Below are 17,611 nucleotides of genomic sequence, written 5' to 3'. Positions count from 1 at the left end.
TCCAACTCCCGCGGTATGCGTTTGGAATTGACAGATTTTTTAGACGCGATCAAATGTTGCAGTTCATTGCTTGATCTCTAGAAACACAAGCAAATTCTTTACGACAAATCTTATGTAAACAACTATGAACTAAACTGTATTAAAACTATGTACATAAAAGCTCATTATTGAAGTTCAGGATGGTGCTGATATCTATAAAAGGACAGAACTATCTACACGACTGCGAAGAAAGAAACAATGAAGATACATGTTTTATGTTAGCCTCCTAAACAGAAATGTGTCCAGAGTTATGTGCTAATGTTTTATTGAGCTCTCAGCAAACCCAGTATAGAACATACTAGCATCTTAATATTTACATTTTATTCATTTATTAAAATTACTAAAAAAAAATTAGAAAAATATGCGCGGGGCCGCTCGTTGGTGACTAAGAATCATCATACATATAAGCAGATAGTTCTTAAGGCACAGACACCCGTTACGCAGCCAGCCACGCTGTTGATAGCTAACAAAAAGGTAAGCAAGCAACCACAGAGGTGAGAGGTCACATATTTTTATTTCTTGTACGGTTGCTAATTTCCCGCTTCGAGCCGTAACTCGTTAAACATTAAAATAAATCTAGATTAAACATCGGAAATCGTGGGCGATTAACTACAGAGCCATTCATCTCGGTTAAATGTTTTGGAAACATTTCCTTAATCTCTTCCGCTAGGGACGAGACAATTTTCGATAATTTACGCCGTCGGGAGAGTTTCGTAAACGAGGGAGAGGGCTGTGAAGAAATGGTGGAAAGAGTTAAGAGATCAATATGATTAATAAAAACTTTTTTCTTATCCGGGTGAGCACAACTGGCTTCCAAGTACTAAGCGTGGTCCCTTGAGTGTTGATAAGTATCTGTTAATTGTAAGGTCGTGATGAGAGACTACGCGGTTTAATAATGTCGCTCTTTCATTGCTCTCGAAGAAAACGAATGGACTGTTAGCTCGATGATAGTTTCGTATCGCCTTCGTGGATCCAAATAGTATCAGGACCTAAACGAGGTGACTGCCTACTGCAAAGTCCTATTACTTTTTATGTCAAGAAGGACAATATGTTATAGCACAGACAGATATTTCCAAATTTAAATAGTAGTAAAAAGGTAAAAATGACTAGTGAAGTACTGTACGAAACATAGTTTCTAACTAATATTAAGTAATCTTCTATATATAACGGAAAAGCACATTCACATGAGTTCATGATTTTAAGCCCACTAGCAATTTCACGCTAAGATCAACACGCGTACTTGATAATTTTACAAAAAACATTCTTCTTATTTTGATTTTCCGGCACATATTTAATTGAACAGACATTAATGACCTGCATTAGTCGTGTGCCTACGATCTATGTTACTTACTGACGAATATCTTAGTCAGTCAGGAATCTGAACAAATAAAAAACAGCACATTGGACGTGCGCCAAATTACCGAACCCCTGGTGCGTTATAAAATTAAAACGATCATCACAATATTATTATAAGGTAAGACGAACATGACCTGTGGGCTTATTGCGAGTTTTTTAACGTTCTCGATCGCGTAAAAGTCAATTCAATTTTATATGCAGTTGGAACGTTTGCCTACGTTTGCCGCTAGGGGCGCTGTTCCAACTGCATATAAATTTAAGTTAACTTTTACACTATCGAGAACGTTAAAAAACTCGCACTAAGCACACAGTTCGTGGTCTTGTGGGTAGCACGGCCGGTGTACTTATGCCGAGTTATGAGATTGTTGGTTCAAAATTCCGATCTTATTTATAACTAACTGACTCTGGAGACAAACCCTCTTTATAATAGTCAACGAGGTCAAAGGTACGAGAGTGCGATCCTGCCTCTGCTAACGACTAGCATATTTTACCATCACAACAGTAATATAATCACCGTCTTATCAATCTCAGACCTATCAGTTCCATGAAAGTTTGATGACGTCAATCGATCGTGAAGATCGTAAAACTAACTCAAATCAAACTACACTGATTGATACTCGTTGAAAAACCTTACCTAGTAATGTATAGGTGAGACTTAAAAAACTCATAACATCTTGACCTAAGCCAAGGCAAGTGAATACTTCATCAAAAGGAATATTTGGTACTACTAGTCCATAACCACACTAAGTCAATAAGTACGTAGTACAGGCAAAATAAAAAAATTCTTGGAAAAATAAACAATGATAATGAATTACTGTTAAAGGCGCGAAAAAAAAAAACACGCGAAATTAATTAAAATCCAATATAAAGCGGTATCCCACACGAGTATGCAAATCCACAAAGCGATGAATGCGCGGAAGCAAGTTCATTACATACAACAACGTGCAAAACAGGGACCGATCAAGGTGAAAATGTTGAAGTGTGGGTTTTGACCACCCTATCCTTTCAATTAAAATTTAATATTAATTTAATATTAAATAGAACCCTTATAATGAGTAGGTATTTCACAAAAGTTTCAATTAGAAATTCCTACTAAAAATGGATACAATTTTAAACTTATCACGACTTTAGAGCCTCGCGAGCCTCTTAAGGCTATGGTTTAGGATCTATATCTGCTCGTAACGTCACCTAGTTAGAATGTGGAAGGCTCAAAATTTTAAATATTTAATTTAATTCTAATACTGTTTTTGGTCACAATAAATTGATACATTGCAAATCCCCGACCAAAAGCAGTTTTCACAGGGCTTACGTTGCCAAATGAGCTGTAAATAAATACTTTTAACAAACTTAAAGGTTCTAGAGTCGCTGTGGCCTAAAGAATATTTATTACGTCTAGTGTGATAGTCGAGCCGTAAGACTATGCCGGAGTTCAAATCCAATCAACAACTATTTCCAATTAAATACGTAATTTATTAATGTTCACGAATGACTTCCACGACGAAGGAATAACATAGGGTAAAAAAAATCACACCAGCAAAAATTTTAATTTATGTAATTGCGTTTATTATTATTTTAAGTAAATTCTACATAAGCAATACCACAATAAAATATTGATATACTCTAGTTGGGTAGCAGCATTCAGATGGTGATGTCTATGGGCTCCAGTAAAAACTTAACATCAGATGGGACGTGAGCTCGTTCACCTGTCCACACAATTTTAAAACAATCCCATTCTTAGTAATCGAGGACAAATAGTACATTAGGCACGTAACTGCAAGACAAAAAGTGAAATTATGTAGAGTAAGTACGTTTCCAGACTCGTAAGTTTGGCTTCCTCAATGAGAATCAAGCAGGACAAAGGCTTGGCCTAGCAAGAGCGATTTAAATTAATCTTGCCCTATTCTTACTATCATCATTAGCTATTTCGTTATCAACGCTACGTATAAACACGAACAGTGCCCCCATTCTCTAACAACTGAATACGTCTCTGTGTCGTTCTATTTCAACGGAGCGGGTTGAACAGCCACTAATGTTTACACGAGTGACTCAGCCGAGCTACGTACGCGACGCAGGTTCAATGCTGTCGCGACTTCAAAATAACGGCGATTTGTCTATTTTTAACCAATTTCAAATAAGTGGTACAGTGTTTCAGGACGTTGTTTGTTAGGTCTACTGTGTAATTGAGTGACCGTCATTTAAATTCTATTTCAAAACCTTGTAGGTACGATAGCATTGGCTTCCGTCTTATTAATTACCTTAGTTAGTTAAACCGCTTAGTTTAAACGGAATCTACATTCGTAGGCCATATAAGAAGAAATCTTTCTAGCTTTTGACATTTGAACAATGGTTTTGCAAACGTTCAGTTCTTTTGTGTGACTCAGTTTTGATGTATACTTATATAATATTATTATTATATATTATGTTTTCCTCAAATTCTTAATGTTATCGGCTCGTTGCGCTAGGGGTCAGTGACACTGGCATATTTAATATTTAATTTCGGATTTTATTTCATTCGGAGACAAATTCATGATACTTCTCAACATTGGAGACGCAAGGTCAGATAGCTCGTTCAGAATTATACTTTTGAATCTGAATATTACTATTTTAAAAAATAGGGATTTGTAAGTGATCAAAATATCTACATAATACATTAATATAGGGTCTCTAAACATATGTGATTTAGCAATAGATACCAACTTTTGCTTCTTGTGTCGGGAGTGCTCTGTATTTATGAATTCGTTTTTTTTTATATATGTGTTTCTTGCACACACAAGTACGTGACATAGGAACCCAATAGCTCAGGGCCGATGTGGAACGTAATTTTGTTCTTTATCCGTTAATCTAAAAGCATAGATGGTAGGAGCGGCACACGACTGGCCTGCTACTTATGTTGTCACCGGAGCCCAAGAGCACCAGTGTGGATGTCGCCACCAATTGAGATACAATCGAAGTCTTCATGGCACTGTGACGTCGGTGCCAGAAACGGCCAGGACGGTGATAGGCGGACTCCCTACCCACCATTTGTCATGATGTCATTACTACGGACGCATGAGAAGGCCGGAGACACATTACCATACCACACTGTACATTCTGATAAATAGTCAGACAGACCAATATCATCTGTAGTTGTCGGTCGTGTCGTAATTCCCTGGGTTCATAATGGTATTACATATTTGTATTTAAGCTCAACACTAAACATTCCCGTGGTACATCTTTTCCAATAATTACATGACATTTCGAAACACATGCATTTACCGAGAAAAAGCTTGTCCAAAAATCGATACAATAAATTACACCGAAATAGGCAATCTCAATGGGGTCATTTGCGTTTTTCTTTGGCGAGAAATAAAATATCGGCTAAAAGAAGCGTCGTCGCCCGACGTCGTGGGAAGGTGATTCATCGCGGACATGATGTCACTGATGATGTCCAAATCAAGCTTTATTCGTAAACAGGTGAACACAAACGGAGATCGAATGATGGCGGCATCGATCGGAAACGAATAGACTGCGTTGCAAATGTAATACAGCACAATACAAACACTAAATGGACCGTGGTTTTGTCAGGGGCACGACGAGCGACCGTAACCGATCGCCATCGTCGATCAGTGACAAAAGCACGTTCCACAAAAACACCATAACAAGCCGAACGTGTGCAAATCATAGATCGTGGAGCAAAACAACCGAAAAATGTGAAAGAAAATAAAATGTCGGTCCGCTCCGGGGCGTCGACGTGCGTATGTATGCGTGGAACGTGCGTGAGGGTGAGTACCGATCGTGAGTTGCGCACGGGCAGCGTGTGGCCGGAGTCTCCCGCCTCGCCCTCGCCGCCCTCCTGCAGGAACCCGCCGTCGTCCGAAGAGGAGCCCGACGGATCCTTCGTCAAATACACACGTGCCGGTCATACATCATGGTTACTGTGCTGCACTTACTCAATTTGTATCGGGACACTTGATCGCTCCGTCGATTTCCATCCGTCTAGTTCGTAATGAAAGTGAAACTGAAATGCTGGTGTTATGAAAATCGATAACCGGCGTGCGTCACAGGTGGGCACACAGGTGGAAGGTCGTTCACAACTATCTATCAGTCATTGTCATTGAGCGGCGTCCACTACTTGCTGTCCACGCACTAGACTCGGAGCGTGCCCGGCGGCCTCATCGATTAGTCTTGTCAACTAGCTGCAACATGTGCTTAACGTTGCGCGTCAGCAAACAGCAGCGTCGCCTTGGTAACCAAACTATTTAATAACAATAAACAAGCTCTAACTACAGTGCTTCTAGGTGATCACCTGCCAACTGATGATGTAAGGGAACATGTCTACATTTTCTCCGATGATTTTGCGGTGGCCGAGACTTGATAGTGTCGAGTTTCTAACCACACCACGCACGATTGATCGCTATATGACCGGCTCCGATGCTGACGTCATGATTAAAAATATAAAGCTGATGAGCGGTAACCGGGGCGCCACAAACAAAGCGCACATTCGTCTAACGTGATACTAGAGGTGCAACTGTAGCGTGGCGTCGATTAGCAACGTTCTTAGCGACCCAAACAATGAGAGTGATCGCGGCTTGGTACGCGTTCGACTCGCACTCGCGAATCGATAATGGCTTTCGATTTTTCACTAAAATTCGAAATCGATTAATATTAATCGTGAAAGCGAGCATAGATTCTGCAGTTATATCATTTTCAGCTTTCCGAGGGTCATCCTTATCGATGGACGAATTTATTGAGCTAGGTTCCGATGCGCCAATCAAACCGAGATCCAGTGAATGCGAGGTTGTTCTTTAATCAAAATGAATGCATAACCTACATGCTAACTGATTACTTTATAAATAATAAACGTATACGAATGAGGTAATGTTTTCAAGAACAAAAGATTGGCGTAGGTACGCACTATCTTAGTCGGCATCTCCGTAATGAAATCATGTATCTGGACAAATGACTCACTTATAATTTATAAACTAAACGACTTTTAAATTGATAAATCGGCATCCTACGTAGCAGCAATGCACATTGCGTGCGGCCATCGACTCTAAATCGTTGTACTTTGAACATAATCTACTACTACATCGCACTAGTTGTAAATGTTAACTAATCGGTACCAAGGTATCATAAATGGAAAAGCTAACAGACCCTGGCTAGTTTGTTGGGCATCGGCTGCAGGTGCGGAGTGTGGTGCCGCGGCCCACTCGCCAGTTCAGGGTTCAGCGCTAGGATGGCATCTATCTCGATCTCCTTGCCCTTGGTCTCGCCGCGCTCGAACCATTCCACAGCAACTGAGCGCGTCTCCAAGTTAACTGAGGCCACGATCGCAGAATGGACCCGACCTGAAACATTACATTTTACTATCATTAACATTGTAAATATATTACGTACACATACAGATTTGCTAATGCAAGCCGATAATCTTTTTAGCCAGTTTAAACTGGTCATTATATATGACGAGTAAGTCACAGTAGACAGTAAATGATTTAATGCACCTTTATGCACTTCGACAAAAGATATCGCACACTTAAACCAGGAAAGCATGACTATTTTGTAGCTAAAATATACAAGACAGCGTTACTAGCTTCGTATTAAAATAACGAGCAGAGCAAATTGGGTTGATAATAATTAGTTGTAGTAAATTGAGATAGATATAAATCAGGGTTACTGATAAGAACATGCACAGTATAGCACATCAAGGTGAAACGGCCCCCGGGACCTTGCATTTCCGTGCGGAATGTGTGGACAGAGAATAATATGCGGCTGTGACCTTCCGTGAACACTGTTCTTCATTCGTCTTTAGTTTTGTTTGAGCAGCCGTCACAATAGCAAATAGATAAGCAGCCGCCACAATAGCAAAAAGATAGAAAGTAAATCAATTCAGGGTCTTATATAGTTTCTTTTTTGTTATTTTAATCGAAGTATTTTTTCGTTATTTGTAGATAATTCTTGCCAGAACTCTGCCAATGGCGGTCCCAAGCCCGGATTGGAAAAGAGGAGGGTTGAGTTGGAGTTCGACCTTTCCACCGTAAAACGTCAACGCCGAATGTCTGGCGGCGGTTAATTAGCCGAACCCAAATAAGGCTTCAGCGGCCTTGAAGAGCTAAATCACTTCCAAAAGCACTGCCGTGGTAGGACGTGGGAACCCACCATGTGTATTTTTCCAAGAAAGCCTCATGAGGCCACGACCCTCAGGATTGAGGACTATCGACGCAAGGAGGAGGAGATAATTCTTGTAAAAATGAGGACAAATTCTAATGATTCTATTACCGCGTGTTCTCTTAGACGGCTGCGGGAATAACATCGTGAAATTAACAAAAACCGCAAATTTATTATTAATTTGCATTTTTTCTGGAAATTCATATTGTGGATACACAAATAGCACATACAGTTAGGTTCCATCACAGTCTTTTACTATAATGAAGCAAGAATTCGTTTTAATTCAAAGAGTAGGACAGTGGTTGAATTAAGACTTCCAGCTAAAGTCTCAAGACGAATGGCAGTATTCATGTCCAGGTAACCACTTCACACCAGGTGTGTTGTGAAAAGTCAAGTCAAAGCAAATGATGACGATAATAGCGTGGTTCAAACGTTTATCTACTGCAGGTGATTTATCTACCGCAGATTGTATTCTTGTATGCGACATTATTTGATTTTATTTGGTATTTTAGGTCAATGAGTATTTGGCGGACTTGGCTTTCTGCCGAGAGATCATATCTATCTAATATTCTCAATGATATTTTAAGTATTTTGAGATTCGTAGAATTTAACAAAAGTACATATACGTCAGTTTAAAATCGTGTTTATTGCACTTCTGAATACTTTCGTTGTCGCAACGAAGCGCATGTTTACCATATTATTTACTTTTATGTCATCGATTTATCGGTGATAGGTTGTAGAGAGTTCACGAATAAAACTAGTATGCTAAACCTAGTCGTATTCCTGCAGTGCGGTTTGCAGAGTCAAGTCAGAACCGTTGTATTACCGATTTTTGATGCTGCACAAATAAGTCCAGATTTGAAAAGTAAAAGACAAAAGACATTATTCTAATATTGAGCCGTAAAGCTTAGGCTGATGATTTTTAGGTAATCAGACATAATTTGGAAATTAAGACGGTGCCAAGATTTTTTTAATTGCCTCACACAATATAATTCAATACGTTCAATAAGTTTCGCCACTGCGAGTCTCCAGTACAATACGGATATCCCCCAAAATCACTTTCCGAAGGTCATTTACAACCGATTATACCGCTAGCAAAATTCATATGTTTTGGGACAAACGTTAAAAAATACAAAATCCATTGTCCTTTTTTGGGCCTATCTATTCGCCAATATTCTCGAAGTATTCTGGCTTCAAATTGTTAGTGAACTTTTTTTTTTTTTATTGCTTAGATGGGTGGACGAGCTCACAGCCCACCTGGTGTTAAGTGGTTACTGGAGCCCATAGACATCCACAACGTAAATGCGCCACCCACCTTGAGATACAAGTTCTAAGGTCTCAAGTATAGTTACGACGGCTGCCCCACCCTTCAAACCGAAACGCATTACTGCTTCACGGCAGAAATAGGCAGGGTGGTGGTACCCACCTGCGCGGACTCACAAGAGGTCCTACCACCAGTAATTACGCAAATTATAATTTTGCGGGTTTCATTTTTTTATTACACGATGTTATTCCTTCACCGTGGAAGTCAATCGTGAACATTTGTTGAGTACGTATTTCATTAGAAAAATTGGTACCCGCCTGCGGGATCCGAACACCGGTGCATCCACGGAATAGATAAATAAGGTTGGAATGGTAATGTAGGCGGGGCAAGCGTGCCACAGTTATGATAGAACAAACATAACTCGACCGATTCTTTCATTCACCGCGTTTAGTGCGCTTCGGACTACTTGGCGAACAGATCTCCGCTTTATAGTGCCGTGTTGTGCAATTATAACTTGTAAAACAAAAAATCAGACCTCAAGTATAGAGCGAGGAGGTATATCTTTCGATCGGTAAGTCGAAATTACCATTTAATTACAATATTATTTGTCTAAAACATAAAAATATACTGAGCATTATGAAATTCCAAACATTAACAATATTATTGCAGCAAGTTATAAATAGCATACATTGCGCGATGTGTACTCGCCCAATGAACGCAATGACCAAGTCAGCTTCCAATGTACTACATGCATTGCGTTCTCTACACTTCAATCTTTGAAATTTCGGCCTTTGCCCTGATTGGCCGTGCAGTTTGTCGATAGTGAGGTGACCATGTGGTAAAATCATCGACAGAATTCTCGACTATATTTACATTTGACATGGATAATTTTTGCATTATTTTATATTTAATTAATGATACCTAGTATATTCTGAGTGAGACGTATTTTGAGTAAAATAAATATGTATTATTATTATTGAATTATTATCATTGAATTAAAGTGAAGGTATAATATAAAGGGACATGTAGACCTCTAATTTACGGGTATTTACTATATTGTCTAAGACGTATTAAAATCTAAGTAAAATGCTATTTGACTTATGCAGTAAATTAAAAATTTTAGGTTTCCTAAAGAACCTAACGCCAGGGAACAATGGATTGACGTGACAGGTAGAGGAAACTGGAGACAAAGACGAGTACTATTTGCTCTAAACATTTTACTGAAAATGATTTTATCATAAAAAAAATCAGAATACACTTAGTTTTGAAAAATTCATTCGCAATTAATAGCAAGCGCCAACTGCTTAACAAATACGTTTTATTCCAGCGACAGTGACTATTTGTAATTAATAAAAGTAAAATAGTTTTTTTTTTCAATATTTATTTCATGTTTCATTTTCTCCATTCATTCATCAGATAATTTATCGATAAAGAATATCGATTTTATCAAGCACTAGCGTGTATGAACATTTTTATTGCCTTTTTGCGTGTGTGAGTGTGTATGCCTACGGGTGTTTTGTGCTAGTTTGCGAACGAATATCTGTCCTGAGATTTATGTGTGGGTGTTTTTGTTGTGTGCGAAATACTTGTAATCACAGTGTGTGTATGTGTACAAATTAAAATAGTGGGGATGAAGCGGCGACACTGGTTCTAATACAAAATTAGAGCAAAGGCCTTTCCAACCTTATTTATCTATTCCGTGGGTGCATCGCTTCAACACGAATGCACCGGACGTCTTATCCGTTAGGCCACGACGACTACTAAACTCAAAGCTTCAACGAACTTGCTAACATGCGCCCTAGCAAGAGCAGTGATTCATTAAAATCACTCACTGAGAAGATCCGGAGAGACACTCAGTGGGTTGTTGCTATCCAATTCCTCCTGCTCTTTCAGCAAGTATCAGAACAATAAAAAAAGTTAAAATTATGACTGCTGTACCGTTAAAAATTATAAAATATGTTAAATATATTCTGATCATACGTGACTAGCAATTCACAAAGCAGTCGTATTTGAACAATTGCATCGCAACGAAATGTTATTAGAACGATGTATGAAATGTTAGTAAAACATATACATATACACAATTTATATCCATTGAATATTATATTTGTATTTGCACTTAACTCAAGAATTCAGGATAAGTTACTAAGGTCTGGCGGCTGGCTATATTTCAAACAATAAAATCTTAACGCGTGCCCAAACAAATGATTACCGCTGCAACTTATGTAAGGAAAACAGAAAACAAAGTTACGTGTCCATTGACAATATCTTGATTCGAAAATAATCGTTTTGCGTCTTCACTGACTACTTTGTTAGTCTCACATATGTAGTTGGATTTTTCCGTCAAATAATAAATCGTTCATCCGAAAATGGCCAAGAAAACGCGTAGTCATGGTAATATTTCATGTTGAAAAAGCGAAATGATCTAGCATTTTGCTGGGGATGTTCTACATATTAAAACCAAGGGACTAGTGAACCATTAGCAGTGATATGCAAATCCTATCTCCTTCAGAATAAAACATTTAGTATTCATTAAATACAGTGAACTTAATGATGTTTTTTCCTCATAATTGGAACGAAATCAGGTCGTGAACTGGGTGGCGCTACGCCAAACCATGGAACTTTTTTTTCAAAAGTGGTTTTTTTTGCTCATCAGTTTTTTTGCTGTAAATGCCGACTAGCGGTCCCAGTGCGCTGGTATAATACTTAGACAATGCTACTGCCTATTCTCCGGTAGTTTTCCATGTCGCTATTTATGATACCCACGCGAAGGGAGCTCATTGTGCTTTGTTATCACTTTTTCGAAAATGGTAATTGATTGTTATAACAGATAAAATAATGTTAATCTTCATATCACCAGTACCGATTTTTCTCAGACAGAAATAAAATAGAAATAACCCAGGACCATTTTTATAGCTTCTGTCCACAGCTTGCGACCTGTACCATCGTATTGTAACAATCAATACGCAAGGGTAACCCGTCGTCTATCAGAACAAGTCCAAAAAAACCATTACAATTAAAACCAATTTATATGCAATATGTTGACGTCATTAACGCAATCCTTGCGCCGATTCATATATGTAATTATTTGCTATCATTTCGCAACACGACTCCAAACGTACAATAAAATTTCAAAACTAAAACAATTTTTGGTGTTGGTTCTTACGAAAATTTCGCCTTGAATAACGGTTTAACGATTAAAAACACTATTCATTTCAGAAAATCAGATGTCGTAATGAAAGAAACCATCAAAGGATATCGGTGTGGACCTGTTAACAACATTGAGATAAATTGAAAGTTTCACTTTGTAACGCTTTTGGAAATTAAGAAACTTCAATAAATTATAAATGAACCATCTAAAGTAAATACTATATTTCCTATCATTTTAGAAACATCCGCGGGTTGCCTAAAAATCTTTAGAATTAATATCGAGCTAAGATAGGATTGAAACAAACTCAGAAAGCTTAAAACTAAGTAAATGGCGTAGGCACAGCTTAAAGTCTATACTTAATCGGTACTTTGGAAGTATTGACGTAGTACTAATACACCAATAATAATTCGAGAACCCATAATCCTGTGCTATCATGTTACGACCGAAACCGAATTAATGTGATGGTATCGTAAGCCACGGGTGGGTACCACCTTCCAGCCGCAAAGCACTCAAGCGGTCCGGCTTAAACTATAGGATATCAGTCACACAATAAAAATGAGACTTCGATTTCATATGACACGGTGGAAGGCAGCACACCATGCGAAAATACGGATTGGTCATGTTATTTTCTTCATTACTTTTTTATACGTTTAAAATAATTTTTGAACCTTCCAAAATTTAATTTCATTTAATCAGAATTCCGATTCAGATTTCAAACATTGTAAAAAAAAAGCATTTTACAAAAAAAAAATCTGAAGTGTTTAGGTTCGATATTTTACTAATTGCTAAATGATAACGATGAGTCAACATTTTAGGTCGCCGTCTTTCGCAGTACACATATACTTATTATAATGTTCTGATTAATTAATTCCTTCACATGCATACATTATGATAATGATATCAGTTTATTGATACAAAACGTTGTATTCGATCAATTAATTTCAATGATAGAAAATAACTCAACTACTGCGAAGTTCGACTTCGATTGTGACGTCACAATACAGTACTGCACGTCAATTACGAAAATGTTTTTTTTTATCGCAATGTAAATGTATCGAGTCCTCAATACGAAAACGGATCATTACATTAGATGGTAGTACTCGGTAGCCAGCCAGCCTTCGAGATTTACGTTAGTGTATGTCAAAACAATTTTCTTACTCTCGATTATGAGTAAAGTTTCGAGTTTCGAGAACGTGACTATTCAATTGCGAAACGATAGTAAGTAAATTCATTCGCGCTGCTGAAATTATTTCTTTTTACGGCCGGTAGGGGGCGTTGTTTAAATCCTATACATTTTTTTCTCGATAGCGATACGAATACTTTTTCGATAGTCATTCGTGCTCGCCCCTCATACGTGAACGTTCGCACACTTCGGGATGTTCTACTCAGAATCATATCTATTCATGAACTGTATTTGACACGGTATTGAAGCTGAATCAGCGACAAATTTTAGACTGACAACTTCAAAGCCAAAAAAGCTTTGTGACTAACATTTGTAAGCTCATCTGCCTAGGTTCCTAAAATAAACATAGTATTCTACTATATTAAAATAAGATGTGTAATAAGATACACCCGGCATGTGGACGTCTCAATAAACCTTAAGTACGCGCGTGGCGTTCTTGATGTGGTTCCGAACCATCATAATATTCAAAATAGGTATGTTAAAAATATGGTTTACCCCTGTATTTCTTACAACAGGACATTAAAAAAGACATATTCAGCCAATTCAAAATTAATAATTCGATGACTACATCTTCATGGCCAAAAAATAAGGCCAATTGGACAGCAGGAAAATTGTGTAGAACTCCACTTCCAACAGTCAGGAAATAATACACAGATTGCAGTAGTTTACTTAATTCTGTATTGCTTTATTTGTAACTCCACTTTTACAATCTTTAGACATCTGCTCACTACCCAATACACTGATTTCTGTCCCGTTTTTCAGACGACGACCCCACTACTGGCATTGCTACCACCAACAGTGTTGCTATTTGGCAATCCGAAAATTGCCTTAACTTTAACATGATAAATTTTATTTTAATTATTTTACAACAAACCTTACAATTGTTACATGAAAAATGAGACCCGCTAAATTTATTCCGAACTTAGTTATTACTGCGTGAATCATATCATAAGGTGCTCCCGCAACAGCTATGTGCAATTTGAGAAGCAATTATATTTAGAGAATTTGCGAAAAATATTAGTATATGGAAGCCGGATGCGGCAAACGGCAACTTGAAGAGCATTGACAGGGCTGGATTTCATTTACAAAGAAACATCAGACCCGTGGCTCGCTGCCAAATATTTACTTATGTGACTTGACCGGTTTCGTAGACCTATATATATACTGAGCGATTCATACAATAAAGAGATCAAGTAACATTGGAAGGTTCCACGACACCGTCCACTTACCTAGATCTATATTTACTAGACGTTTCTTAAAGTAGAAAGTTCAAACAACAGTGGTATTGTATGCGGTAACAACTTTATTCGGACGGGTGGTGCGCGTGTCATTGACCTGTTAACGCACCGCCGCTGAGCTAATTATAAATTGGTTTCCTTTCCTTATGTGACCGACACGCGGGAGAAGTGCAGGCGAAATTTGTCCAAAGTTTTCTAATAAATGGCTAAGATCAGTTTAAGTAAGCAAAAAATGTGTACGTTATGTTTATATACTGAGCTCGATGTTATTCGGTCATGTTTATTCATTAATCAATTAAAAATATTTTACAGGACTAGGGATCAAAATATTGATATTGAACAACGAATCGGTACATTTTAAAAAAACAACCCTATTTCAGCAGCCAATACCCTATCCCTTGTCAGAGATCACTTTTTAAATTTTTGTACAATAATAACAGATTTTACTGTAGGTACCTACCAATTCTGATGCAACATATACTACTCTCTTCTCTAAATAACATATAAAAGAGTCGGTATTTGCCTGTCTGTTTCTCCGCTCACTTCTCTTAAATCAGAACCAGCCCTGAGTTTCTCGCTGGATCTTCTCAGTGAGTATAGATTCCGATCCGATCTCTTGCTACCCAAGCAGTGTTAGCAATTCTCTTAGATCAAGCCCATGAGCACCTTATCGGTCTGTGAGTTGTCGGAATAGCTCCTTAGGCTACCAAGGATTAAGTAGGGACAATCTTAAACTATGCAAGCGATTTCGATACATTTTTCACTAGTAAGATAAACGAGGTTGTATGTGTATGTGACGTGACGTGTACAAACTATGACGGTGTTATCACAAAGAAGATGTTTTCATATATTTTCACTGTAGTCGACAACATGTTATCATTTAAAACTATATTATCACGACGTAACTACGGGGCGTATAATATAACGACACTTAATAAATTAATTACACAGTAAAAGTAGAAAACGCATTTGTAAGTTCCCAGGGTCAAGTTCACAATAGGAGAGAACCGAGCAGATGGTCTTATGGTTAGAAGTAAGTACACATATTCGCTCAGACATTTATAGTACACGATACAAAATTACAAATAACCGCGTAATTTGACTGCATTCTTTTCTTTATAAAGCACAAATGCATTCTATCTTTTTTTTATCGCTTGGATGTGTGGACGAGCTCACAGCCCACCTGATGTTAAGTGGTTACCGAAGTCCATAGACATCTACAATATAAATGCCGCCACCCACCTTAAGACATGAGTTGTAGGGCCTCACTGTTAAACAGTACAACGGCTGCCCCACCTTTCAAACCGAAATCCATTACTGCTTCACGGCAGGAATAGGCAGGGTGGTGGTACTTACCCGTGCAGATTTACAAGACATCCTACCACCAGTAATTACGCTAATTATAATTTTGCGGGTTTGATTTTTATTACACGATGTTATTCCTTCACCGTGGAAGTCAATCGTGAACATTTGTTGAGTACGTATTTACGAGTACGTACGAGAAATATACGAATAAAAATAATGAAGAACAGATCTAATTTATGAATATACTAGCTGACCCGGCAGACTTCGTAGTGCCTCAATCGATAAATAAAAGACCTAAACTTTTATATAGAATAAACTTAAAACAAACAAAAGGAATCCGTCCGACGGGGGACACGTCAAAGGGAAAACAAAATTGTTATTTTTATTTAATTCCGAGAATTTTCATATTTTTATACCTTTTAAACCTTCTCTGGACTTCCACAACTAATTCAAGACCAAAATTAGCCAAATCGGTCAAGCCGTTTTCATGTTATGTCGTGACAACGGAAAACGGGTTTCATTTTTATATATATAGATAGATTTAATAAAAAAATTACATCTATGACTGGTCTTTTAAAAAATGAGGTTTGAGGTAAATGCTTTGCTATTACCCTACCATTGCTGAAGTCCGTGAGCGATCACGTCCACTAATTATCAGATGTGCTCACAAAATCAGATCAAAAAGAATCAGAATTATAATAGTTTGATAATATGAACTTGATTAAAAAATAGAAATACCTGCATTAAATAATAATAGCCGACGAAACATTTGCGGTTTACATTCAATACTACGAAAAACCTTGATACATATAACACTAACTGTTACTAATATTAAGCAATTCATGTTCTAATTACATATTTGTACTCATTTAAGAGCAGAATCAAAACCTGAACGCGCCTTCACGCATAGACGAAATATGAATTTTCTATTTAATTATATGCATACAATTTTTGTTTTTGACCTAACTTGGGCAATATGTGTAATAATTCAAATTCAAATTCAAATTCAAAATCATTTATTTCAACTTGGATGTCATCAAAAACACACTTGTTGAATGTCAAAATGTAAAAGAAAATGTTAACTCTACCACCGGTTCCAAAAAAGCCACAGTCCTGAGAAGAACCGGCGAAACAAACTCAGCGGGCTTTTTTATGTATTTTCTCAACTATTTTCTTCTTTTTTTTTTTTTAAACAAGAAAACATATTTACAGTATACAAAAAGACAAGTCAAAAAAATACAATTCAAATAAATAATAATAATAATGAAAAATGAAAAGGCCAGGAGCGAACGCCTCATTCCCACGTAGTGCCATCTAGTAAAAAATCCTTAACTTTATAATATGCCTTGTTGCACAAACGTTCCTTGACAGTTTTCTTAAATCTATGAACAGGTAGTAGTTGAACGTTTTGTGGGATCTTGTTGAAAAGTTGTACACCCAGCCCCCTGAAAGAGTTGCTTATTTTCTTAATTCGAGCCGCCGGTAACGCAAGCCTATGTTTGTTCCTAGTGTTCACATTATGCAAATCGCAGACTCTGGGGAATTCTACAATGTTTTTACGCACGTACAATAAATTTTCAAAAATGTATTGGGACGCTAAAGTTAGAATTTTGATTTCCTTAAACTTGTCCCTCAAGGATAGGAATAGGTTGGGGAAAGTCTTTTCGCATTATAGTATGTATGAACTCGTAATAAAATCTCTTTGGCTATACTATTTGCATCTGGCTGGTTTTGGTATCATTAAAAGTTTAAGTTATAAAGAACATAATTCCAAATTCAAATTAGGAAAATGTGTGATTTTTATTTATTTTGCGTACTGTCAAGATGAGTGAATCTAATGACGAAATTCGATATATTTAACAATTTTACTACAAAAAAGGTAAAAATGCAGAGCAAGGCGCGAAAAAAAAATTGCTATGTTTATGGACCTA

General features: G+C 37.5%; 1 protein-coding gene and 1 long non-coding RNA gene across 5 annotated transcripts in view; one reads left to right on the top strand and one right to left on the bottom strand.

Annotated features, from left to right (window-relative positions):
• The window catches only part of MCAK (kinesin-like protein a), a 51,077-nt gene that overhangs the window by 19,114 nt on the left and 14,352 nt on the right, over positions 1-17,611 (bottom strand). For 2 of the 4 annotated variants that reach the window (XM_038010798.2, XM_038010800.2), the window contains exons 2-3: positions 6,529-6,722; positions 5,165-5,269 (exon numbers count right to left, since the gene is read on the bottom strand). In XM_038010798.2, coding sequence (XP_037866726.1) covers positions 5,165-5,269; positions 6,529-6,722 — 299 coding nt within the window. The remainder of the gene's footprint in view (positions 1-5,164; positions 5,270-6,528; positions 6,723-17,611) is intronic. The other 2 variants (XM_062668415.1, XM_012688413.4) reach the window with 1 other exon arrangement.
• LOC134198969 (uncharacterized) lies at positions 9,149-10,186 on the top strand. The gene is made up of 2 exons (XR_009973276.1): positions 9,149-9,374; positions 9,927-10,186. It is a non-coding gene; the product is annotated as an uncharacterized LOC134198969 (long non-coding RNA).

The sequence above is a fragment of the Bombyx mori genome, chromosome 5 (genome assembly GCF_030269925.1).
Source record: "Bombyx mori chromosome 5, ASM3026992v2".
NCBI classification, from domain to species: Eukaryota; Metazoa; Arthropoda; class Insecta; order Lepidoptera; family Bombycidae; genus Bombyx; species Bombyx mori.
Note: the sequence above shows the minus strand (reverse complement) of the source record. Positions and strands in the feature narration are given on the sequence as shown.